The sequence below is a fragment of the Zonotrichia albicollis genome, chromosome 20, assembly GCF_047830755.1.
Source record: "Zonotrichia albicollis isolate bZonAlb1 chromosome 20, bZonAlb1.hap1, whole genome shotgun sequence".
In the NCBI taxonomy this organism is placed as follows: domain Eukaryota; kingdom Metazoa; phylum Chordata; class Aves; order Passeriformes; family Passerellidae; genus Zonotrichia; species Zonotrichia albicollis.
In genome coordinates, this window is record NC_133838.1 from 12,032,709 (window position 1) to 12,055,051 (window position 22,343).

Consider the following 22,343-nt stretch of genomic DNA (forward strand, 5'->3'; position numbering starts at 1 on the left):
GACACTCTGATGGCACCAGCCTGGCAAAGCCACCCCCGGTACCCACAGTGAGCCGAGAGCGAGAGGCGAGCAAGGAAAGAACCACTCGAAGCAGCGGTTTTTCTTTACAAAATACACAAATTCCAAATGCGTGACAATTATATACAAAACAAGGGAATTACAAAACGTGCGGAATTGTCCCGTTTGCACCCGTATAGAAAAGTGTCCTGTGCTGGAGCAGGGCCGGCTCGCCAGGCTGCCGGGCCCTGCCCCGTGTCCCCCCCATCCCGAAGGCGTCGCCGGACATCCCGTGCCCGTCCCAACGCTGCTGCGGCTACAGGGAAGCTGCCGAGGGAGAGGATGGGGTGAGGAAGGAGAGCCCAGGCCCCCAGAGCTGCCCCGTGGGTGCTGGGGTCTCCTGGGGACGTGGGCTCAGCCCTTACCCATCACTGTCCTCTCGGGCGCCGCGTTCTCTTCCACCTCCTCTTCCTCCTCCCCATCAAAGTACTCCTCATCTTCCTCTGCTGCAAACAAGCGGGCAGGGGTCAGTGGGAGGCACCGGGAGGAGCAGAGGGTGCCACCAGGCGAGGGGGGTCTGGGGGCTGCATTACCAGGGTCGAAGTCCAGGGCGTGCACGGCCTCGCTGAGGTGCTCCAGGCTCACCGAGAAGGCGTCCATGCTCTCGTAGCCCTGCTCGATCTTGTCCAGGCGAGCGCCCTTGGAGGCCTCCACGATCCTGGGCAGGAGAGCACGGATGGGTGTGGGTGTCCCTGTGCCCTCCCTGGGCTGGGGGCCGGGGGGCAGCAGGGCAGGGGCTCAGAGCAGCCCCCACTCCCCAAATCCTGCCCATAGGGCTCGGATTGAGGAGATTGCCCCGGTTTGAGCACTTACGTTTTTATGAGCTGCTTGGCGTTCTGTGGAGAGAGAAGGAGGAGGAGGAAGAGAAGAGGAAGGAGGAGGTGAGTGAAGGCACAGCAACCACCAGGCTGTCCCCAACAGTGGGACCCCACACTGGGGCGGGTCTGGGGGTCTCACCATGAGGAAGGCGGCCCCCCCGGTCTCCTCGGCTGCCTGGATGGCCGTCTCCACCAGGCGGCTGGACTTCTCCAGCTGCTCCTTGTACTGGCAGATGAGGCTCTGGATGAAGGCGGTCTTGTCCGCCTGCTCGCGGCTGATGCGCTGCAGCAGCTCCGCCTTCTTCTCCTCCAGCAGCGCCGCCAGCGCGTCAAAGCGAGCGCACAGCTCCCTCTTGGCCGCCTCGCTGTTCTCCTGCGGGGACAAGGGACAAGCGATGGCACCCGTGCGTCCCTCCGGCGCCTGCAGCATCCCTGCTCCGTGGGCTCCACACCGTGCCCCGCTGGGGTTTCACCCCCAGGTTTTGGGGGTTCCTTCCCTCTTTCCTCACCTCGGTGCTCTGGCAGGAATCCTCCAGCTGGGAGATGATGGTCTGGATCCGGTCGTTCCCCGCCACCAGCATGGAGATGCAGTTGTTCAGCTCAGTCTGGTGAGTGACAGAGAGGAGAAGTTTTAACTCCTTTGAGGACAGGAACCTGTCCCAATGCCCAGCTGGGCATTGCTCATCCCAGCTCTGCTTCCCCACATTTTAACTCCTTTGGGAACAGGAACCTGTCCCAATGCCCAGCTGGGCTTTGCTCATCCCAGCTCTGCTCCCCCACATCCCAACCAACCACAGTTGCTCTGAATATTCTAAATATAGCCTGTCTCCTGGGCGAAGTCACCCGCGGGCTATTAATACCCCGTGAGCCATCCCCAGAGTTATTTGTCACTGTCCCAGCTCAGCACATGGCCCTGAGCCCCCCCGGGTCCCCCCTCAGGGCACCTTCTGTCCCTGGAAGACGCTTTCCAGAGGGGCCACCTCGCAGTCCTTGTGGGCACCAAAGACCTTGCACATGGAGCAGGTGGGCACCTCGCAGGTGACGCAGTAGATGTTGATGCGCTCGTCCTCGTGCTCCTTGCACATGGGGTGCTCCCCCTTCTTCAGGGGCCTGCTGGAGAGGGTGGCACAGCCTCGGTGACGTCCCCAGCATGGTGACAGCCACACCAGGGTGACAGCCACACCAGGGTATGTTCCCATAATGGTGACATCCACACCAGGGTGATGTCCCTATCATAGTGACATCCACACCAGGGTGATGTCCCCACCAGGGTGATGTCCCCATCATGGTGACAGCCACACCAGGGTGATGTCCCCACCATGGTGGCATCCACACCATGGTGATGTGGATGTCACCTGTGATGATCCCTGTCCCCCCTACAGGGACAGCCCTGCCACCACGGTGTCCCCATTTCAGCCTCACCCCCACCATGGTGACACCCCCTCTGTCACCCCAAAATCAGGTCCCTGGGAAAGAGGGGACCTGGCACAATCCCACAGGTCCCCTCTGGGAGCCGCCAGCCCCTGTGTGTCCCAGTTTAGGGCACCATGGCAGGGTGGCACTGGGGACGGGGGGGCTGCGATCCAGAGGCGCTGCACCAGTGCCTAATTTTAGCCCTGTGCTGCCCGGATTTATTGTCACCATCGTGTGACCGGGGTGGGGACACCCAGAAAGCCCCAGGGGCTCCCAGACAGGGGCTGCAGCTCAATCGTGCCATGCACAGCGAGGAGGGACAGGGGGACAAGGCAGAGCTGTGACACACGGACAGCCCTGGGCCCCCCGGCCCCCCCGGCCACCTGCCACGTGCCATCGTCCCCGTCCCCATGGCTCTCACACAATATTTACAGCGACCCAGGGGATTTGGCCGGGGCCACCGCTCTGCCTTAAGAGCCTGTGACCCCTCTGTCCCCCCCCAGCTCCATCCTTGTCCCCACTGGGCCCCCCAAACCATCCCTGTCCCCCTTATCAGCCCCGGTGCCTGCTGTCACAGCAGGGCCTGCGTTCCTTCCCCACACCTCTTATCTGCCCCCGAATGTTCCAGCAGGAGCACGGGGACAGCAGGACGTGCCACAGCCCCCAGGGACCGGCCATCCCCTGGGACAGCCAGGGGCACTAACTGCTGGGCAGAATTGGCCTGGGGGAAGAAGTTTTGGGTCCAGGGAGGAAGTTTTGGGTTCAGGGAGGAAATTTTGGATCCAAGGAGGAAGTTTTGGGTCTGGAGAAGAAGATTTTGGTCGAGGGAGGGAGATTTGAGTCAGGAAAAGATCCGAATCAGGGATCACTGAGCAGAAAGGCGCCCAGGGTGATCTCTTGGGGTCTCAGTGCTGCTGCTGGGACATGGCAGGGCCACCCCCGTGTCCCCACAGCCCCGGCGCCCACCTGGAGCACTCCTGCTTGTAGATGTCGATGATGTTCTCCACCAGCAGGTTCCTCTGCAGCCCGTAGACGCCGTGGCGGTCCAGCAGCACCTCGTGGCGGCACGAGGGGCACCGGAACCGGCCCCCCGAGATCAGAGTGCCCCGGCTCTGCCAGTACGGGTTGGCGGCCTGCCGGGGGGACACGAACGCGGGGAGGGTCCCTCAGTGTCCCTCTGTGTCCCTCAGTGTCCCTCGCTGTCCCCAGCCCGGCACAGAGACCCCGCTCACCTGGAACACGTCGTTGGCGCACTTGCGGCACAGGTTGTGCTGGCAGGGCAGGATCACCACGGGCTTGCTGAACATCTCCAGGCAGATGGGGCAGATGAGCTGCTTCTCCAGGCTCTCCATGGCGCTGCCATCGTGCAGGATCCCCGCTTGGAACTCCATGGGCTCGGCCGTGCTCCGCTCGCGGTGCTCTCGCTGCCGGCGCCCCCCGCCCCGCTATTTATCGGTGCCCCGGTGTCACGCGGCCGCCGCGGTGTCGGGTGTCCCGGGACAGCACCTGACACCCGGGCCGGGCCGGGAAGGGCCGGTAAACAAGACGGGCACAGCCTGTCCAGGCGGCGCTGCCCGCCCGTGCCGCGGACGTGCCCGGGCCGGCGCTGCTGCGGGGTAAACAGGGCCAGGCATCGAACCAAAGGGGACCCCAAACATCAGCCTGGGGACATCGGGGTAAACAGGGCCAGGCATCGAACCAAAGGGGACCCCAAACATCACCCTGGGGACAAGGGGGACATCGGGGTAAACAGGGCCAGGCACGGCTCCAAAGGGACCCCAAACATCCTCCTGGGGACAAGGGGGACATCGGGATAAACAGGGCCAGGCATCGAACCAAAGGGGACCCCAAACATCCTCCTGGGGACAAGGGGGGCACACACAGCCCCGGGGGCATTGGGACATGGTGGTGGCAGTTCCAGAAATCTGTCAGAGCTGGCCCAGCTGCGGCACGGGGGGGGGTTTGTACAGTTTGTCCCTTTGCCCACCCCAAAACATGAACGATGTGATGTGCCAACATCTCACTGTGGTTCCCTGAGTGCCAGGAGGGGAGAGGCAGCTCTGGGGGCACACAGACCCCGTGCCTGGCACTGGCACAGGGCTGGGGGGCTCCTCGATGAGCCCAGGCCCAGTGGGGGCTGCTCAGGCTGTGCCCCAGAGCCCTGGCACAGCTATGGCACAGCCAGGCCACAGCCATGGCACAGCCCTGCCATAGCCCTGGCACAGCCATGGCACAGCCCTGCCATAGCCCTGGCACAGCCCTGGCACAGCCAGGCCACAGCCATGGCACAGCCCTGGCACAGGGATGGCACAGCCCTGGCACAGGGATGGCACAGGGATGGCACAACCCTGCCATAGCCCTGGCACAGCCCTGGCACAGGGATGGCACAGCCCTGGCACAGCTATGGCACAGCTATGGCACAGCCCTGCCATAGCCCTGGCACAGCCCTGGCACAACCATGGCACAGGGATGGCACAGCCCTGGCACAGCTATGGCACAGGGATGGCACAGCCCTGGCACAGCTGGCCTCGCTGCTGGGGTTCAAGAGCTGACCCAGAAACGGCCGTGGGGGCAAAGGGTGAGCAGAGCCCTGGCTGCCAGCAGCCCTGACACGGTGCCAGCTGGCTGGGCAGGGCCAGGGCTGGCCCCAGGGAGAGCTGGCAGCTGCACTGCACTGGTAACCCTACCCCTGGCACAGGGGGCACCAGGGGGGGACAGTGTGGGGCAGGGTGAGCAGCCTCTCAGCTGTTTCGGGGTGCACTGACCCCCCTGTTCCCTCCAGGACAGTTCCTCAGCTGTTTTGGGCTCCTTCCTCGCTGGCTCACGTGTGCAGCGAGTGACTGTGCCCAGACCCGCCGGGCACATCTTGCAAAATCGTTCCTGTCCGGGCACTTGGGGCTCTGCCAGCGAGGCCCTGGCAGCAAACGGGGCTGGCTGGGCTCGGACCCTGCCCGGACCCAGACACGACCCGGCCCTGCCCGGGTGACATTGATTAATTAATTGCTTCTGGACTCGGTTAAGGGGATTCACAGGAACCGAGGGGGTGTAATGCCCTAAGCAGCTTTCCCAACCCACAAGGGGCTTGTTGGCCCCTAATTGGCTTGGGACAGCTTAGGCAGGACCCAGGGCATTAATCACGCCGGGATCCTTCCCAATTAACCCCACAGAGCCCGCTGCAGGGATGGGTCTCCCTCTGCTTGGCTTCGCAGGGCTCTGGGCAGTGGGCGGCCTCTCCCAAAATGTCCCTGGGGTGGCTTTGCAATGGTTGGGGAGACAGCAGGGCCTGTGCCAGGGCTCCCGGGCATGGGGGGCACTTCCAGCCCTGCAGCCTGAGGAGGAAAGGGAACCACGGCACAGAACAGGGAACAGAACAGAACGGCTCTTCTGTCACTGTCACACCAAGACAGAGCACAACAAGGGCGAGAGGAGCTGTACTGATTTTTTTTTTCTGGACGCCAAGCAGTAAATCACAGCGTCCCAGAACTGTTTGTTTTGGAAGGACCCTAAAGCTCATCCAGTGCCACCCCTGCCATGGCAGGAACGCCACAAACTGTCCCAGGCTGCTCCAGCCTCACTGTCCAGCCTGGCCTGGGGCATTGCCAGGGATCCAGGGGCAGCCACGGCTGCTCTGGGCACCTGTGCCAGGGCCTGCCCACCCTCACAGGCACCAATCCCTTCCAAATTCATAAACAGAAATGTCAGTAATTAATAGATTAATTCATGTAATTAAACATTACCCACGCTCTCGCCCCGCCCCCTGATCTGACCAATCACAGGGCAGCGTGCATGGGATGGGCGTGCCCTCTCAGTGGGCGTGGCGGCGTGGGCGTGGCCGCGCTGAGGAAGGCGGGCGGGCGCAGCGCAGCCCTAAGATGGCGGCCGGGCGGCGGCGGCGGTGGCGCTGAGGTAACGCGGCTGCTCCGGCCCGGCTCGGCCCGGGGCCGGCCCCTGTCCTCCCGGTCCCCGGGGGTTGGAGCGGGCGGGATCCGCGCTGCAGGTTGGGCGGGGTGGGGTCGGTGTCCACTGCAGCGGGCAGGGCCCAGCGGGCCGGTATCATCCCCGCTGTGGGGCGAGCGGTGCGCCGGTGCTTCCCTTCACAGGTGGGGGCCCGGTGCGGCCGCGCCGAGCGGGAGGGGTGCGTTTATATTACCTGTATTAATTACCTACATTCTCTATATATTTATATTGATCTAATGATATAAATTAACGCGGCGGGCGGCGCTGCCCGGCCCGGTGTCCGCTCGGCCGGGCCGGCCCCGGGGCCCCGCAGCACCGCGGGCCGGAGCGGGGCCAGGGGCGGCCCCGGGGCTCGGGAACAGCTCCCGGTACAGGGGCGGTGTGTGCCCGCTCGGAACCCGCTGTGCTGTGCTGGAGGAACGCGGTGTTTGCCCTGGAGCCGTTTGGCTGCTGGGAAATTACAAATTACAGCTCCTGCCCTTGTTGGCCCCTCGGATCTCGGTGCCGATGGGAAATTGAGGCTCCGGCCCTTGTTGTCCCTCAGATCTCGGTGTTCGGGCTCTGACCCGGAGCTCCAGCCCTGCTGCAGGTGCAGCCCCGGCCCTTCCCGCGTTCCTCACCCACGGCACATCTCGGTTCAAATCCTTACTGTCAATGTCCCTCGCACAGCTTTGCTGAAAGGTTAAAATATTGCTCTAGCATTGCCTGAGACTGATGATACCTTTTTTCTCTCTCTTTTTCTTTTTTTTTATTTTTTTTCAAAAAAAAATTGCCTAAAGCAGTGGAAATACTTGAAATCTTCCTACTAATAACAGGCCGTTTCAATGTGGTCCTTATTGCCTGACATAAAGCGAATTACCTTTATCACTGGCTGTCTTAAAGCTATTGTAGTTCTGATCTATCAGTGGGATTTTATTTATTTATTTACTTTTGCGTTTCATTCTGTTTGACCAGTGATCCTTGGCTAGTCAAGCTCGGTTTTTTGTTTTTTTTTTTTTTATTTTATTTTATTGCTGTCTCTAGTCAGTGTCCTGTTTTGGTTTGGTTGTGTGAAGCTGGTGCTGGTGTTTGGTTTGTAATCCTGTAGGGCAGCGTGCAGGGAGGGTCATAAATCTGCAGCAGGGTTTGGTGGCTTTTTTTTTTCCCTCCTTTTTTTTGTGTGTGTGTGTGTCTCTTGTTTTACTTCCAGAGCAATAACTTAACTTTTGTCCTTGCTCTGTTGAGCAAAAGTGAAAGCTAGATGCTGGGCGCAAACTTCTGCAATCAGCTATCCTTTTTAACCTTTCATAGCTGTAGATCCCTCATGCAGAGGAGGCTTGGTGAAAAACCAGTCACCTCAAAAGACAAATGGGGAGCGATTGAAGCTTTCTCTTGTCTGAGTAAAACAATTGTAACAGAAACGTTTGCTCCTGCAGCCACGCGCACAAAAAGGCAGTTTAATTAAGATTGCAGCCCAGGCAGGGGTTCAGCTGGGACCTGCTGTGCTCTCCGGGCTGGATGGGGAGCATGCCAGCGTGCTGCTGTTCCTGCAGATGCTCACGGAGGACGCTGAGGCAGAGGAGCAGGAGCGCTCTCCAGAGCCCTGGCTCGGCACCGTCCCAGTCTAGGTTTGAATTGCTGCCACCTTGAACACGCCGGGCTGTATTTGAAATTGTAACCAACAAAAAGATGTGATTTCACTTCCACCTGGTCCGTGGCAGGCAGGTGCAGGTTTATGGAGGAGCTTCTGGAACGTTCTGAGCCCCCGTTACCGGCGGGGTCTGGGCAGGCCAGCCCCTAGGGGGGGAAATACAGCCCGGCTCCTGTGCCTAAGCTTTAGCTGTGTGGGTTTCTCCCCCTTCCCCAGAACCTTTGCTCTTGAAGATGGTGAGTAGCCAGCCTAAGTACGATCTAATTCGGGAGGTTGGTCGTGGCAGTTATGGTGTGGTGTACGAAGCGCTCGTCAGGAGGACCTGTGCCCGCGTGGCCGTCAAAAAGATCCGGTGCCACGCTCCCGAGAACGTGGAACTGGCTCTGCGCGAGTTCTGGGCCCTTAGCAGTATCAAGAGCCAGCACCCCAACGTCATTCACCTGGAGGAGTGCATCTTGCAGAAAGATGGCATGGTGCAGAAGATGGCCCATGGCTCCAGCTCCTCCCTGTATCTGCAGGTACACGAGGCCGAGGGGACGGGGTGGAAGGAATTGGTGATGCTGAGCTGGGGGGAAGGAGGTTGGAGAGCCCAGGGGTTTGAGCCATGCTCAGCAAGGCCAGGGGATTGTGTGCATTGCTGACATCCTGATAATAGAGACCTTTAAAAATCTGAGCAATCACCTGGATCTTGGGTTTGAAGCTGGGGTTCCATGGCTCCAGCTGCTCCCTGTATCTGCAGGTACACGAGGCCAAGGGGACGGGGTGAGGTGGGACAGGCCAGGGGTTTGAGCTGTGCTCAGCTAGGCCAGGGGATTGTGTGCATTGCTGACACCCAGAATGCAATAGAGAGCTTTAAAAACAAACTGAGCAATCACCTGGATCTTGGGTTTGAGGCTGTGCTGCTCTGAAAGACTCCAGAGTTTGTGTTTAGTGCAAATCTGCTGTGATAACCTGAGGAAGCCCAGGGCAGGTGCAGGCTGTGGAGTTCTTGGCAGGTGCAGGTTCAAGAGCACTCCTGTCCTGGGACAGAGCTTGGAGGAATTCCATCCTGGGTGCCTTGCAAATCAGTGTCTTGATTTATAGGAAGCCAGCACTCAAAATTCTTTCAGAAACAAGCATCAATTGGTAGCACGTCATGAGCTGGTTTTAGTTTTTAATAAATAACTGTTTAAGTTAATCTCTTCAAAGAGTATAAATTAGGGAGTACATATCACTGTGGAAGTGCCCTTTTAAGTTTGAAGCTGTGTATGTTTGAAGAATAAGTAGCTCTGGAAAGACATTGAAAGACAATCTAATTAATTCTCTTGTCAAGAAGCAGCCCTGAGTATAAATCACCCCCAGGCAGAAATCAGTGTTCCTGGTTCAAACAGCCACAGCCTGCTCAGTGTTTGCTGTGTTCTCCCTACCCAGCTGTTCATATTTCAGTGTTCATTGCCACCCTGCTGTCTCAGAACAGAATCCCTGGCTGTGCCAGCTCCCCGTGGCCTGGGAGCTGCTCCTGACTTGTTCTCCGGGAAGGATTAGGCTGAAATAACAGGGGCAGGAGTCAGAGCCTCACCTTCCTGGTTGGCTGGAGCTGCAGGGAGGGCAGGTGTGCAGGGAGGAGCTTTGAAGGCCCTGGGGTGGAGCTGAAGGTGGGGAAGAGGCCCCAGCTCTGGCTGGCATGGCGGTGCTGGGAGCAGCTGGCACAGGTGCCAACAGCACGGATTGTTTTGCTGCTGCAGGGAGGAGGGCAAAGGGCAGAGCTGAGCTGAGTGCCAGGGTCACTGTGGGGCAGCTGGGCTGTGCCAAGGGCAGGCAGAGCCCCTCTGCTGTCCCAGGGATGGCACAGAGCTGAGCTGAGTGCCAGGGCTGTGCCAGGGGCAGGCAGAGCCCCTCTGCTGTCCCGAGGATGGCACAGAGCTGAGCTGAGTGCCAGGGCTGTGCCAGGGGCAGGCAGAGCCCCTCTGCTGTCCCGGGCATGGCACAGAGCTGAGCTGCTGCTGCTGTGGGTGAGGAGCCTGGGCAGATCCTCAGTGACCCAAATCTGCAGAGTTGGAGTCCTCAGTCAGCCTTGTGTGCTGTGCTTTGCCACTGGCACAGATGTGGGGTGGATTTTGTTGTCTGAACTCTCACAATGTCTGCAAGTGCAGCTGCTGTGACTCTGTGTTGGTGCCCTCTTGGCAAGGGAGGCTCCCTGCTCTCCTGAGATACCTTAATCTCACAGCTCCTGGCTACAAACCCTAGATAAGGCAATTTTTAGCTCTAAAATAGATTTACTGTTAAAGAAGATGTCTGTAAATTACTACGATTTTTCTCTAGAAAAGGTCACTTTTTAAAAGCATTTCAGAATGCCTGTCTAGGTATCAACACACCCCTTCATTTTTGAAAGCCAGTTTGATTTAGCATCCATTGGTTTACTACTAACAGAAATAATTGCAGGATTTTCCTTCCAGAGCCACCCCAGAGGAGCTGAAGAGGCAAATGCAGTGGTGTAAACAGGATTAGTAAAATGATTGCAGGTTTCACTTTGCTTTCTGTGTGGAGCAGCTGTAAGAACTGGCTGTTCCTGAAGATACCCTGTGGGTAATGATGGTGGGAAGGGTGTTCTGTGCTCAGCTGTGCCTGCAGATCAGCGTTCTCCTGAGTTCAGGACCCTGTGTTAGCTTGCTGGAAGTCATGGATGTGTCAGGAATGGAGACCAGGCTTTAAAAATCTCTCCTGGATAAATACAGCTCTGTGGAGTTACTTGTGAGACTTTGTTTATCCCGAAGAGCTGTTGGCAGAGTGGGTGGGACGGGCTTTGTCAGGGTGGGACACTGTCCAGCTGGGACAGATGGGAGGGCAATGGCCACTGGTATCTCTAAAACCTCTGTTATCAGGGTCGAGCTCTGCTGCTGGGCAGGAGCCTGAGCTTGATACGCTCCACACCAGGGAAGATAAGGAGGCTGGCAAATACATTGTGATTTTGTTTTTCTCTTTTACATAAAAAACATTTGCATCGTGTTTTCTTTCCCCTGCTGCAATACCTTGTCTCTGGATTGTTGAGGGGAGGGTCAGACAGAGTGGTCTGGGTTGGAAGGGATCCTAAACCCCATCTCATTCCCGTGGGCAGGGACACCTTCCACTCTGCCAGGCGGCTCCAGCCTGGCCTTGGGCACTTGCAGGGAGCCAGGGGCAGGCACAGCTGCTCTGGGCACCTGTGCCCTCTGCAGCCCCCCAGGGAACAGTTCCTGCTGTGGAACTAACCCAGATTTCCCCTCTCTGTGAAGATCCTGACTCCATGCACTTCTCCATCCAACCCTTCCCTTCCCACCATGCCCAGGTACTCACATCCCCTCTTCTCCTCACTGCAGCTCGTGGAGACCTCACTGAAAGGAGAAATCGCCTTTGACCCCAGAAGCGCTTACTACCTGTGGTTCGTGATGGATTTCTGCGACGGCGGCGACATGAACGAGTACCTGCTGTCGCGCAAGCCCAGCCGCAAGACCAACACCAGCTTCATGCTGCAGCTCAGCAGCGCCCTGGCCTTCCTGCACAAGAACCAGATCATCCACCGCGACCTCAAGCCCGACAACATCCTCATCTCGCAGGGCCGCGCGCCCGCCGAGCCCACGCTGAAGGTGGCGGATTTCGGCCTCAGCAAGGTGTGCTCGGCCTCGGGCCACAGCGCCGAGGAGCCCGTCAGCGTCAACAAGTGCTTCCTGTCCACCGCCTGCGGCACCGACTTCTACATGGCCCCCGAGGTGTGGGAGGGCCACTACACGGCCAAGGCCGACATCTTCGCCCTGGGCATCATCATCTGGGCCATGCTGGAGAGGATCACCTTCGTGGACACCGAGACCAAGAAGGAGCTGCTGGGCAGCTACGTGCGGCAGGGCGCGGCCATCGTGCCCGTGGGCGAGGCGCTGCTGGAGAACCCCAAGATGGAGCTGCTCATCCCCGTCAAGAAGAAGTCCATGAACGCCAGGATGAAGCAGCTGATCAAGGAGATGCTGGCGGCCAACCCGCAGGACCGGCCCGACGCCTTCGAGCTGGAGCTGCGCCTGGTCAACATCGCCTTCAGGGACAGCAGCTGGGACACGTGAGGGCGTCCTGCAGGGGTGCTGAGCCCCTGGCTGCTGGAGATTTGGAGATTCCCCACCGGAATGTGGAGTTGGCCGGCTGTGAAATCCCCGAGGGCGTTCCTGGGGCTGCTGCGCTGGCACGGGCATGGCACAAGAGCCAACACTACTTGATTTCCAGCACTCTCTCGTGGAGTGTCCCACACATTCCAGTTTCCTATGTCAGTATTAGGAACTCTCATGGAAAAAAAAAAAGGAGAAAAAAATCGATTTGCATGCTGGCAGTGCAAATCTTGAGGCTTTGTAATGTAGTCTGTGTATATATTTATGTATATGAGTGACTGGGAGTGTGTGGCACTTAAATTATTTGCTGTGGGTCTGGATGATTGGGGCCTGCTAGAAATCTGGGTGAAGAAAGTGAGTGAGACAAACTCCTTCTTCCCCAGGCCTGAATGACTTTATTATTTATTTTTGTTATCTAATTTCAAAGACTTGACTTTGTAAACAAAAAAAAGCAATGCAAGGGGATCAGCTGCTTTCAAAGTGCTAACGTGGCTGGTCTTGGCACTTGGAGCTTAATGAGCTCATCACTGAGGGAGTCAAATTAGAAATGTACAGTCAGGTGCTGGCAGGGGGGCTGGCTCACTGATCAGTTGATTTTGCTTTTATTAATCAGTTAATTTGCCTTTTCTCACTTGGAAATGGCTGTAAGTATTTCCTTGTACAATTTGCTTTTTGAAGTCTGTTCCCTCTTAGTGTTGGGACAGCAGTTCTGGGCACTCAGTGTTCATTTTCCGAGTGCAAATAAACAAAATGTTATTTTTTGGTTTTCCAAAAGCAAAGGATTCTGATTCCACCCAACTTGTGAGGCTTTACAGGCCGCAGGTGGCTCTTACCTGGTGCTGTGTGAGCTGGTGCCTGTCCCCAGCTGGCCTTAGTTCATAATTCTTGTTATTTCCTTTCACTTCATCCTCGTAGGGAGTGATCCTCAGACAAACACACTTTGCTTGTGCCAACTCTGCCTCCCAGTTCTCACATCTCAGCCGGGTGAGAAAAGGAGGTTTATTATTCATGTTAAACTTGGGAGCTGTTTAACAACAAAGGGGTGAGCATCCCCTCCCTTACCCAGCCAGAATGGCAGAATTACAGAGCCAGAATGAGCACTGCTCCCCTTGAGGTGCTCTGTGAACCACCTGGCTCCCCTCTGCCTGCAGGGCACAAATCAGGGGCTGGCACGGGGAACTTTCGGGGTTTTTGACTCCCAAAGTGTTTCTTTGCACTGATTGCCACTTTATAGGTTGGGGGTGCCTGAAATCCCTCTCATGGTGCTTCTCCTCGCTGTTGGGTGACACTGGTAGTCCTCGAGCTCTGTGTTCTCTTTGATTTTTTTTTGTTGTCTGAGGTCTTTTGTTTTGAGAAAATAAATCAAGTTGTTGTAGCAGCTGCGGGGTCGTTCACCAGCGTGACACGAAGTCAAGACACTTTTCAGCACTTGGGAAAGATGTTTTTTGTTTTTTCCATGTTTTTCCTTTAAAAACTGTAAAATATATTTTACGGAGAATTTATAATGAGGAAAATTATTGTGCAATTTATTAAGTTCATGACTGTTTTTGAAATAAAACCTTGAATTTCGATGAAGTTTTAGGAAGTGCTTTCAGTGCAGTGTCAGTGCTGCCCTCCAGGGACAGCCCTGAGAAACCTTGGGAGTGGAGCTGAGGGAACATCATTACTGATCCATGCCAGGAAAGTGTGGCCCTCATTTGCATGTTTTAATTAGCAGCGCTCTGGACAGAGGCATCTGCAGGCTGGAAATGCTGTGAGTGAGTTTCTGTTGGAATTTCTTACACCCACAGCAAACCCGAGCCCAGCCCTGTGGGTTCCTGTGCCAGGAATTCCCACCTGGAATGGGCACCTGGCAGGAGCCTGGTACTTGGGTCAATGCACTTTGGGTTTAGATTCATTTTTTAGGGGGGTTAAAGAACTGTAGTAAAGGAGAAAGTCCCACTTTTGGATGAGCTCTAAGAGTGGTGATTTTAAATAGAGGCACAGGCTGAATTCCTTCCCCACAAAATGAAGAATAGTAAACCTGAGATATATATACACACACATATATATACATATATATAATATATATTATATATATGCTGTACTTCAAATATATTTAGCCCCTAGGGAGGGTGTGGAAAGCTGCAGGGAGATGCCCTGGTGCAGAAATGAGATATAATTAAAGCTCATTGGGCTGGGAGAGCCCAGCCCCAGAGGTTCAGGCTCCAGCCTGCCCCTCCCCATTCCCAGGGCTGGGAACTCGCCCTGTTGGTGGTTTTGGTTTGTTTTGGTTCAACCAGAGCTCGTTTTTGGTTTGTTTTGGTTCAACCAGAGCTTCCCTGGGCCTGTGAGGGGAGGCAGAGCCCTTGGGAGGTTGCTCAGCTGCTCCCTCCTTGGGGCACAGCCAGCCTGGGGTCTGGGGGCTTTTCCCTTTCTCACAGCCCCTGGGACATCCCAGGCTCCGTGATTTGGGTCCCTCCTGGTGCTCTGGGGACAGAAGGGCCCAGGGAGAGCCAGTGAGGAATTTGAACTCCAGCCTCAGTGGTGCGGGTGGTGCTGCCAGGGTTCCCCTTTCCTGCCAAGGAGATCCCTGTGCTGCAGCCCAGGAAAGGCACAGGGATGTGCCCAGAATGCCACAAACCCCCCAGAGCGTCTGAGGGACGCAGGTGAGGTGGGAACACCAGCCTGTGCTGCTGCAGGTGCTGCTCAGGAGCTCTGGAAGGGTTTGGGGAAATCTGAAACCCCATTTCTAGGAGCAGGGAGGTGTCAAGTGACCACTGCTGGAAGAGGAGCCCAGCCCGGGCTGTTCCTGTTCGTTCCAGAGGCTCCTTCACACCCAGGTTTGGGATGGAACCAGATGAAACCTAAAAAACTTTGTGGCAGTGCTGGGTTCTGGCTCCATCCTGACCCTGGGCTGGTTCCCTCAGCCCCTGCAGCTCCTCCTGTCCCTGTCCTGGCTGTCCCTGTGTCCCTGTGCCGTGGCTTTGGAGCCTTTTGGGGTTGGAGCAGCCCCAGGAACTCGTCCTGTCCCTGTCCTGTCCCTGTCCTGGCTGTCCCTGTGTCCCTGTGCTGTGGCTTTGGAGCCCTTTGGGGTTGAAGCAGCCCCAGGAACTCATCCTGTCCCTGTCCTGGCTGTCCCTGTGTCCCTGTGTCCCTGTGCCGTGGCTTTGGAGCCTTTTGGGGGTGGAGCAGCTCCAACCCCGACCTGCCCCGACACGCGGTGCCTGCTCGGCCGGGGCGCTGCTCTCGGGTTTGTCCGTGCCCGTTTGAGCCCTGAGGTTTGGAACTCGTCGGACAAGCTCCCATAGCCGCCCCGTCCCGAGGGAAGCCCGAGCCTCTCTGGCGTTCGCCTTTCCCCTGGGGGAATCCGGGGGCAGATCCCAGAGCTGCCGAGGGTTTCTCCATCGTTGGCCTGATCCTGTTCCCTCTCCTCCACCAGATTGGCTCCAGCGCAGCCTCACCGAGCGCTGCCGGCTCTCCAGGGTTATTACAGAGGTGATCTGGCCCTTCCTTGCTGTCACTGGGGTTTTTTCCAGCCTGCAGAGCTCAGACCAGGCCTGGCCCCTCTCCCCCTGCCCAGGCCCCATCTCAGGCCCCGTTTTCCCGCACAGGACTCCTGGCCCCAGCCCCTTCCTGCCCCGCTGCCGTCAGCCGGGAAGGTGCCGGGCACAGCCCCAGGCCCGTTCCCGGCAGCTCCTCAGGAAGGAACCAGGATGGGGACGGAGAATTGGGGCACAGAGCCCCCCTCATGCCGGGGTTTGTGCCCCTGAGCCCCCTCATTCCCTGTGAGCAGCCCGGCTGTGCCCCAGCTCTCCCCACACCCGGGGGCGCAGGGGCTGCGGCTCCCGGGGAGCTCCGGGGCTTTCTCTGGTTCCTCTCCGAGGGTCGGGAGCCCAGCTCGGGGGGCACCAGGTCCTTCTTTCCTTCCCCCTCTGCTCCAGTGCCACGTTCGCGGCCCCCCGGGCTGGACTGGGCATGGAGGGGGCCGGGATTGTCCCTGTGGGAGCGCTCGGGAAGGGAAGAGGGCAGAGATAAAAATAACCCCTGGGCCAGCTCCAGCCCATTGTGGCTTCCTGCGATTTACAGCCCTTCCCGGGGGGAAGAGGCAGGAACGGCCGGCTCGGGGCCGGCTTTGACCCTTTCACCGCCACCGGAGAAGGCGCCAGAAGGGCCTTCCCTCCTCCTTCCCGCCTGTGGGATCCTGGGGAGGGGATCGTGGAAGGAAGCGGAGGGAGGAGAGGAGCGGGCAGAGCTGGAGCTGCGGGAGGAGAGGGGTTAATGCTGGCCAGGGTCAGCACGGGTGGGCTCCTGCCGCGGGGCTGGGCTGGCACGGGTTAATGGGTGGCTCTTCCTCTTCCTCATCCTCTATATGAGGCTGCTCCCGGATCTGGGCTCAGTTTTGTGCCGGAGGGGCTGGAGCTGCGTGAGGCTGGAGCATCGCATCCCTGCATCCCATCCCTGCATCCCTGCCAGGGCTCAGGTGAGCGAGAGCATCCCCCACCTGCCTGGCGGTGTGGAGCCCCTGGGCTGCGTGTGGAGCTGCGTGGCCGAGGCTCGCTGGGCTCTTTGCTCCCCTGAGCTCTGCTCGGCCCGGCCCCGTGTCCCTGCTGTCCCCCAGGGCCGGTTCTGTGTCCCTGCTGTCCCCCAGGGCTGGTTCCGTGTCCCTGCTGTCCCCAGGGCCGGTTCCGTGTCCCTGCTGTCCCCAGGGCTGGCTCCGTGTCCCTGTGTCCCCCAGGGCCGGTTCTGTGTCCCTGCTGTCCCCCAGGGCCGGTTCTGTGTCCCTGCTGTCCCCAGGGCTGGCTCCGTGTCCCTGTGTCCCCCAGGGCCGGTTCCGTGTCCCTGCTGTCCCCCAGGGCCGGTTCTGTGTCCCTGCTGTCCCCCGGGGCTGTTTCCGTGCCCTCCGCACATGGCAAAATGGAGAATTTTCCCTCCCAGCCCAGCCTGGCTGTTGGGGGGCCCGGCTCCGGACCCCCCAGCCCCGGGCCGCTGTCCTGAGCCCGGCTTTGTTCCGCCGCCCGGGAGGACAAGGCGGCGGCCGGCCCCGGTATTTTTTCCTGTTGGAAGCCGCTCCTGGGATGCGGCCGGAGCCGGCGGATGCTCGGCGCTTCTCCCTTCCTGCCCGGGGCTGTTCCTGCCTGGAGTGCCAGGACTCGCTGTCCGTGTGCCAGTGAGGGGACCCTCAGCTCTGCTTCAGCCTCATCCTCATCCTCCTCCTCCTCACAGCTGCACCCTCGGGGCTGACCCTGACTCTCCTCTCTCCTCCAGGGCTGAATCCAGGAGCCGAGCGAAGCTTCGGGAGCCTCCTGACACAGAGCGATCGGCAGCGATCGGCAGCGATCAGGAGAGATCAGCAGGATCGGCAGCGATCAGCAGCGATCAGTAGCGATCGGCAGCCCCGTTCCGGGGCCATGGTGCCCTTGGGCAGCCCCACTCTCGCCGTGTGCGCCTCCAGCAACCTGCGGCTCATGGCCCCGGGGCGCGGCTCGCCGCTGGCCTGGCTGAACCGGGGCCCCGAGTGCCCGGGGGGCAGCGGGGGCCGCAGGGCCAGCGCCGTGGAGCGCCTGGAGGCCGACAAGGCCAAGTACGTGAAGTCGCAGCAGGTGATCAGCCGGCGGCAGGAGCCGGCGCTGCGCGGCTCCCCGCGCCTGTCCCCGCACGGGCGGCGCCGCCTGGCCCGGCAGCAGTGCGGGGAGCTGGGCCCGGAGCTGCCGTGCCCCCCGTCCCCCGTGTCCCGCCGCAGCGGCGGCCGCCGCCTGCTCAGGCCCGACTCGCTCATCATCTACCGCCAGAAACGGGACTGCCTGGGCGGCGACAAGGAGAACAACGCCAAGGGCTCGGGGCTGGTGCGGCGCCTCTTCCAGGGACCCCTGAGAGCCACCCCGCCCAGCTCGCCCCCCGCCCGGAGCCCCCAGACCCCCATGCTGTGGGCGCCGGCCGAGAGGGAGGAGCGGACACCGGGCGGGGACAGCGGCGGGATCCCCCCCGTGCCCGTGCCCGTGCCCGCGGAGCAGCCGCCCGGCGCCCCCGGGAAGGAGCCGCTGGCTCTGCGCGTGTCGCTGCCGCTGTCGGAGCAGGAGCGCTTCTTCAACTACTGCGGGCTGGACCGGGCGCAGGTGGAGCTGCTGGGCCGGGAGCGCTTCGGGCCCGCGGGCTGGGACAGCGGCTCGGCCCGGGCCGGCTCCGGCGAGTCCGAGCCCGGCCGGGCCTCGGGGGGCAGCGAGGGGGACGCGGGGCCGGGCGAGGAGGAGCCGGACACCCGGGCGGGCTCGGCCGTGTCGGTGGTGGAGCGCAACGCGCGGGTCATCAAGTGGCTCTACGGCTGCCAGAGAGCCTGGGCGGCTGCCAGGGAATCCACCGTGTGAGCGGGGACGGCTCGGCCGGGACCGGGACAACCGCGGGGCTCCCGCTGGCCAGACCGGGCCCCGAGAGCCCGCGGGATGTGGCCGAGGGGCTGGGGGCACCCCTGGCCATGGTGACACCCCTGGCCCCGGTGCCGTGGGGATGCTGCGGGCTGGGAGAGCCTCCAGGTCCTCAGGCTGAGTGTGATGGGGACGCCTGAGGGCAGGTGAGGAAGGGCCACCCCCGCTGCTGTCCCCCTGCTGTCCCCACCTTCTCCCTGTCCCCAGCCCAGAGGGTGGCACGGGCCCGCAGCCCCCACTGATACCCAAATCCTGCTCTGGCTGGGGATGGGCAGAGCCCGAGCCCCCTCCCGTGGGCAGCGCCCACCCCTCAGCCCCCTCCTCCTCCCCAGAACAGCGGCTGCTGGGGCCAGAGTTGCCCTCAATAAATCTGTTTGGGGTTTTTTCTAGCCTGGCATGTGTGTGAGGCTGTGGGGGGATGCCCAGGGCTGGGGGGCCGTGGGGCTGTTGGGGGGTGAGGGAAGGAAAGCAGCAGGCAGAGCTCAGGGAAAAGGGAATTTTGGGGTCTTTGTGCAGCTGTGACCCCCAAACCCAGGGCAGAGCCCTCGGGCACGGGCCGGTCGCTGCCCACCAGCAATGGGGACCGCAAATAACTTCTGTTGAGTCCTGCTGCTGCCCCCTCCTCTAGTTGCCCTTGGGGGCGCTTTTATTGCGGATCTCGGCCAGTTTGCCGGCCAGGAAGCCCCAGTGGAAGGCGCCTTCCTCCGGCTCCCGCAGGTCGCTGCCGTCGTCACCCGGCGGCTCCCCCGGGCTCTCGTCGGGCTCCGGGGGCGGCCCCGCCTTGTCGGGCCCCGCCGCCTGCTGCCACTTGGTAGCGAAGAGATCCCAAAACCCGGGGGCCTTCTCGGTGTGGGGCGGCTCGGGCGGCTCGGCCAGGGGACTGCGGGAGAGAGCGGGGACGGGAATGTCGGGGCAGGGACCGGGACCTTCCCCCCGGCCCACCGTGCCCCGTCCCTGCCCACCGGGCAGGGGATGCAGGAGATGGGGTGGGGGGATATGGGTGGGCTGGGCAGGTCCCGGGGGTCGGACCCGGGTTCTGGGGTCGGATCGGGGTTCTGGGGTCGGACCCGGGTTCTGGGGTCGGATCGGGGTTCTGGGGTCGGATCGGGGTTCTGGGGTCGGACCCGAGTTCTGGGGTCGGACCCGGGTTCTGGGGTCGGATCGGGGTTCTGGGGTCGGACCCGGGTTCTGGGGTCGGATCGGGGTTCTGGGGTCCCCCCCAGCGCTCTGTAACTCACTGGTCCGGGCAGGGCTCCGGTCTCAGCAGCTGGTGCTCGTCCTCGCGGGTGAAGAGGGACGAAAGCGTCCGCCAGCCGCGGGCCCCGACCCCCTGCACCTGCGGGGACAGCGCCGGGGTCACCGGGAGCTGCGGCCGCCGCTGTGCCCCCGCCCCGCCGCCCCCAGCCCCCTCCTCACCTTCCGGGCCAGCTGGGACACGGGGCTGGCCCCCTCCTCCAGCAGCGCGGGGGGCTCGGCCGTCTCCATCAGCTCGGGGGTCTCTGCCTGCAATGAAGCCCCGGTGAGGGCACTGCTGCAGGCAGGAGGGGGGTCAGGAAGGTTGGGCAGCCCCTTTTGGGGACCCCCCACCGTACCTCGTCCTGCAGGGCCCCGTCGGGGCGCGGCGCCCCCAGGGTCTGCAGCACCTTGGCCTTGTAGAGCCGCCAGAAGCCCTGGGCCATGGCGAGGGGCTCGGCGGGGCCGCAGCCGGCGGAGCCGCGGGCAGCGGGGCGGGCCGGACGGGCGATCCGGTGGCTTCATTAAAGTTTCAGCGGCCGCTTACTCCGCACAAAAGGAATCTGAGCCCGGGCCGAGCCGGGGGCAGCGCGGGGGCGGCTCCTCCGGTCACCCCCAAAACCCATCCCGAGCCCCCGGCCCCAGCCCCCCGGTGCCCCTCGCCCACCCGGGACCCTCAGGGCTGGGACACCCACCCCATAGTGCAGAGGAGGCGCTGGAGCTCCGCGCTCCCCCCGCCGCGGGTCCCCATCTATAATTGATCAAGGGGGAAACACGATCGGTGCCGGCACACGGCGGGACACGCTGAGCCCTGCCCCGCTCATGGCAGCGGTGACCGGGGCAGCGCAGGGGACACGGGGGGACACGGGAACAACGTGGAGACGGTGGCACCGGGGCTGGGGGGGCGCGGGGAGCGTCCCGGGACCGTCCCGGGATCGGGGACACGGGGCTGGGGGCGGGGTCTGACCGGGCTGGGCGTGGCTTCACACGATGGGCGTGGCCATGAGGGACGCTCATTGCATATGGGCGGGGCGTGCTGCGGTGTGGGCGTGTCCCGCAGCCCCCGCGCCTGCGCACTGCAGCACAGCGGAGCATGCGGCCGCCATGTCGCCGCGGAACGGGCGGCGCACCGGGGCGCACCGGGCGCACTCGCTCGCTCGCCAGCTCAAAACCAAGCGGCGCCGGCGCGACCTGGACGAGATCCACGCGGACCTGAAGCCCGAGAACGCCGCGCGGCTGCTGCGGCAGGAGATCGACCCCGACCTGCCGGGCTGCGCGCAGTTCTACTGCCTGCACTGCGCGTGCGTGCGGCGGGGATACCGGGGGGATACCGGGGGTCCCGGGGCTCGGGGGGCGGCTCCAGCCTTGGCATGGGCTTGTCCTGCTCCGGGGGGTTCCGGCTTCCCGGGGCAGGTGGGGGAGTTCTCCCGGTCCCTGAGGTTCCTGGGATGGGGTCCTGGTCCCGGGGGTCCCTGTCCCTGGTTGGGGTGCTCAGCCTTGGGGTTCCTGTCCCCTCGGAGGTTGATTCCTGGGATCCCTGTCCCCTGTCCCTGTCCCCCTCTAACCCCTGGGGGAGCATCTTGTCCTGGTCTCAGGGTGACCCCAGGGCTGTGGTGGGACCCTGCCCCCTCGGCAGGACCCTCCCCAGCCCCCCTTCAGTCTCAGGGTCCCCCTGACCCCCATCCTTTCCTTTCCCAGGCGCTATTTCGTGGACCTGAACAGCATGAAGGAGCATTTCAGATCCAAGGTGCACAAGAAGAGGTGAGGGGTGGGGGCAGACCCCAGATTCCCGGGGTGAGGGGGTGCAGGGGTGGTTGTGGGCAGTGGAATCTCACCCCCCGTGTGCCCCCAGGCTGAAGCAGCTGCGAGAGGCTCCGTACACGCAGGAGGAGGCTGAGCGTGCTGCCGGCATGGGCTCCTACGTGCCCCCAAAGAAGGTGGAGGTGCAGACCCAGCCCCTGGAGGAGGTCACGGAGATGGAGACGTCGGGCTGAGCGCAAGGACAGGGGCTGAGAGGCTCAGTGGCTCTGTAAGGACGCCTTTGTCTCAGCTCTGTGACAAAACCGTGTCCCAGCTCTGCCAGCCAAATCCACCCTGCTCCTCCCACAGCCCCCCTGGCCCGGGCACTGACAGGAGCAGGAGCCAGCAGGACCCTGGGTGCCCTCCCTGAGTGTTCTCCTCCTCAAAGGGACACATTCATTGTTCTCTGAGTGTGCTGGGACTGCACGCTCGTCTGCCTGCCTTTGGAGCAGTTCTGCTCTGTCCTTGGCTCAGAGGTTGTTCCAGTGATGCACCCATTAAAATATGTCAGCTGACAGTGTGGCAGTGTTGAATGTGAGGGTGACAGTCCCCCCAAGGGGTGAGGGGACACCTCAGTGTTGTTCTCTTCCCTGTTATCCAGAGGTGTCCGTGCCAGGAGCCTCGTCCTGGAGCTCTTGCCTGCTAAAAGTCCCTCTGCCCTGGCAGCTTTTTGTGGGGAATGTGAGCTCGGGTCACCTCTTCATGGAGCACTTGGGTTTGCAGCTGGTTTGGCCCTTGAGGGGGCAGTGCTGGTGTCCCCTTGGTGAGTGCACTTTGAGGCTCCTGTCCCCAAAAACTCAACTCCTGCAGTGATTTCATGCTCCTGTTGGGCTGCATGGTGATCAGCCTGTCCCTGAGGGGACACTGAGCGACAATGGCACCCAATTCCTGCAGAGTTCGTGTCCCCATTCATCCCTCCTGCCCAGCT

The 22,343-nt window shown here is 61.2% G+C and overlaps 5 protein-coding genes across 13 annotated transcripts; 3 read left to right on the forward strand and 2 right to left on the reverse strand.

The window, feature by feature from the left end:
• Positions 1–85: 85 nt before the first annotated feature.
• Positions 86–3,723, reverse strand: TRIM63 (tripartite motif containing 63). 5 transcript variants are annotated; one of them, XM_074555573.1, is made up of 9 exons: positions 3,521–3,723; positions 3,255–3,421; positions 1,820–1,985; positions 1,385–1,480; positions 1,015–1,248; positions 871–893; positions 591–715; positions 423–503; positions 86–327 (listed from the first exon to the last, which is right to left on the reverse strand). In XM_074555573.1, exons 1-9 carry the CDS (start codon positions 3,677–3,679, stop codon positions 314–316), a joined length of 1,065 nt encoding a protein of 354 aa, XP_074411674.1. In that variant the 5' UTR covers positions 3,680–3,723; the 3' UTR covers positions 86–313. The 5 variants fall into 5 exon arrangements, with proteins under 5 accessions (XP_074411674.1, XP_074411676.1, XP_074411675.1 ...); XM_074555575.1 differs by having other exon boundaries at positions 86–324; positions 423–500; positions 1,820–1,988; XM_074555574.1 differs by having other exon boundaries at positions 423–500; positions 1,820–1,988.
• Positions 3,724–4,793: 1,070 nt separating this feature from the next.
• PDIK1L (PDLIM1 interacting kinase 1 like) lies at positions 4,794–12,215 on the forward strand. Of its 5 annotated transcripts, XM_074555457.1 has the most exons (4): positions 6,066–6,194; positions 7,028–7,852; positions 8,092–8,393; positions 11,211–12,215. In XM_074555457.1, exons 3-4 carry the CDS (start codon positions 8,109–8,111, stop codon positions 11,940–11,942), a joined length of 1,017 nt encoding a protein of 338 aa, XP_074411558.1. In that variant the 5' UTR covers positions 6,066–6,194; positions 7,028–7,852; positions 8,092–8,108; the 3' UTR covers positions 11,943–12,215. The 5 variants fall into 5 exon arrangements, with proteins under 5 accessions (XP_074411560.1, XP_074411558.1, XP_074411556.1 ...); XM_074555455.1 differs by having other exon boundaries at positions 7,028–8,393; XM_074555458.1 differs by lacking the exon at positions 7,028–7,852 and having other exon boundaries at positions 6,070–6,194.
• Positions 12,216–16,202: 3,987 nt separating this feature from the next.
• FAM110D (family with sequence similarity 110 member D) lies at positions 16,203–18,771 on the forward strand. The gene is made up of 2 exons (XM_074555667.1): positions 16,203–16,443; positions 17,229–18,771. The coding sequence occupies exon 2, from the start codon at positions 17,372–17,374 to the stop codon at positions 18,323–18,325; it is 954 nt and encodes a 317-aa protein (XP_074411768.1). The 5' UTR covers positions 16,203–16,443; positions 17,229–17,371; the 3' UTR covers positions 18,326–18,771.
• A 235-nt stretch (positions 18,772–19,006) lies between these two features.
• C20H1orf232 (chromosome 20 C1orf232 homolog) lies at positions 19,007–20,124 on the reverse strand. The gene is made up of 4 exons (XM_074555736.1): positions 19,975–20,124; positions 19,799–19,885; positions 19,621–19,718; positions 19,007–19,262 (listed from the first exon to the last, which is right to left on the reverse strand). The coding sequence occupies exons 1-4, from the start codon at positions 20,059–20,061 to the stop codon at positions 19,007–19,009; spliced, it is 528 nt and encodes a 175-aa protein (XP_074411837.1). The 5' UTR covers positions 20,062–20,124.
• A 541-nt stretch (positions 20,125–20,665) lies between these two features.
• ZNF593 (zinc finger protein 593) lies at positions 20,666–21,930 on the forward strand. The gene is made up of 3 exons (XM_074555631.1): positions 20,666–20,916; positions 21,314–21,376; positions 21,468–21,930. Exons 1-3 carry the CDS (start codon positions 20,720–20,722, stop codon positions 21,607–21,609), a joined length of 402 nt encoding a protein of 133 aa, XP_074411732.1. The 5' UTR covers positions 20,666–20,719; the 3' UTR covers positions 21,610–21,930.
• Positions 21,931–22,343: the final 413 nt, after the last annotated feature.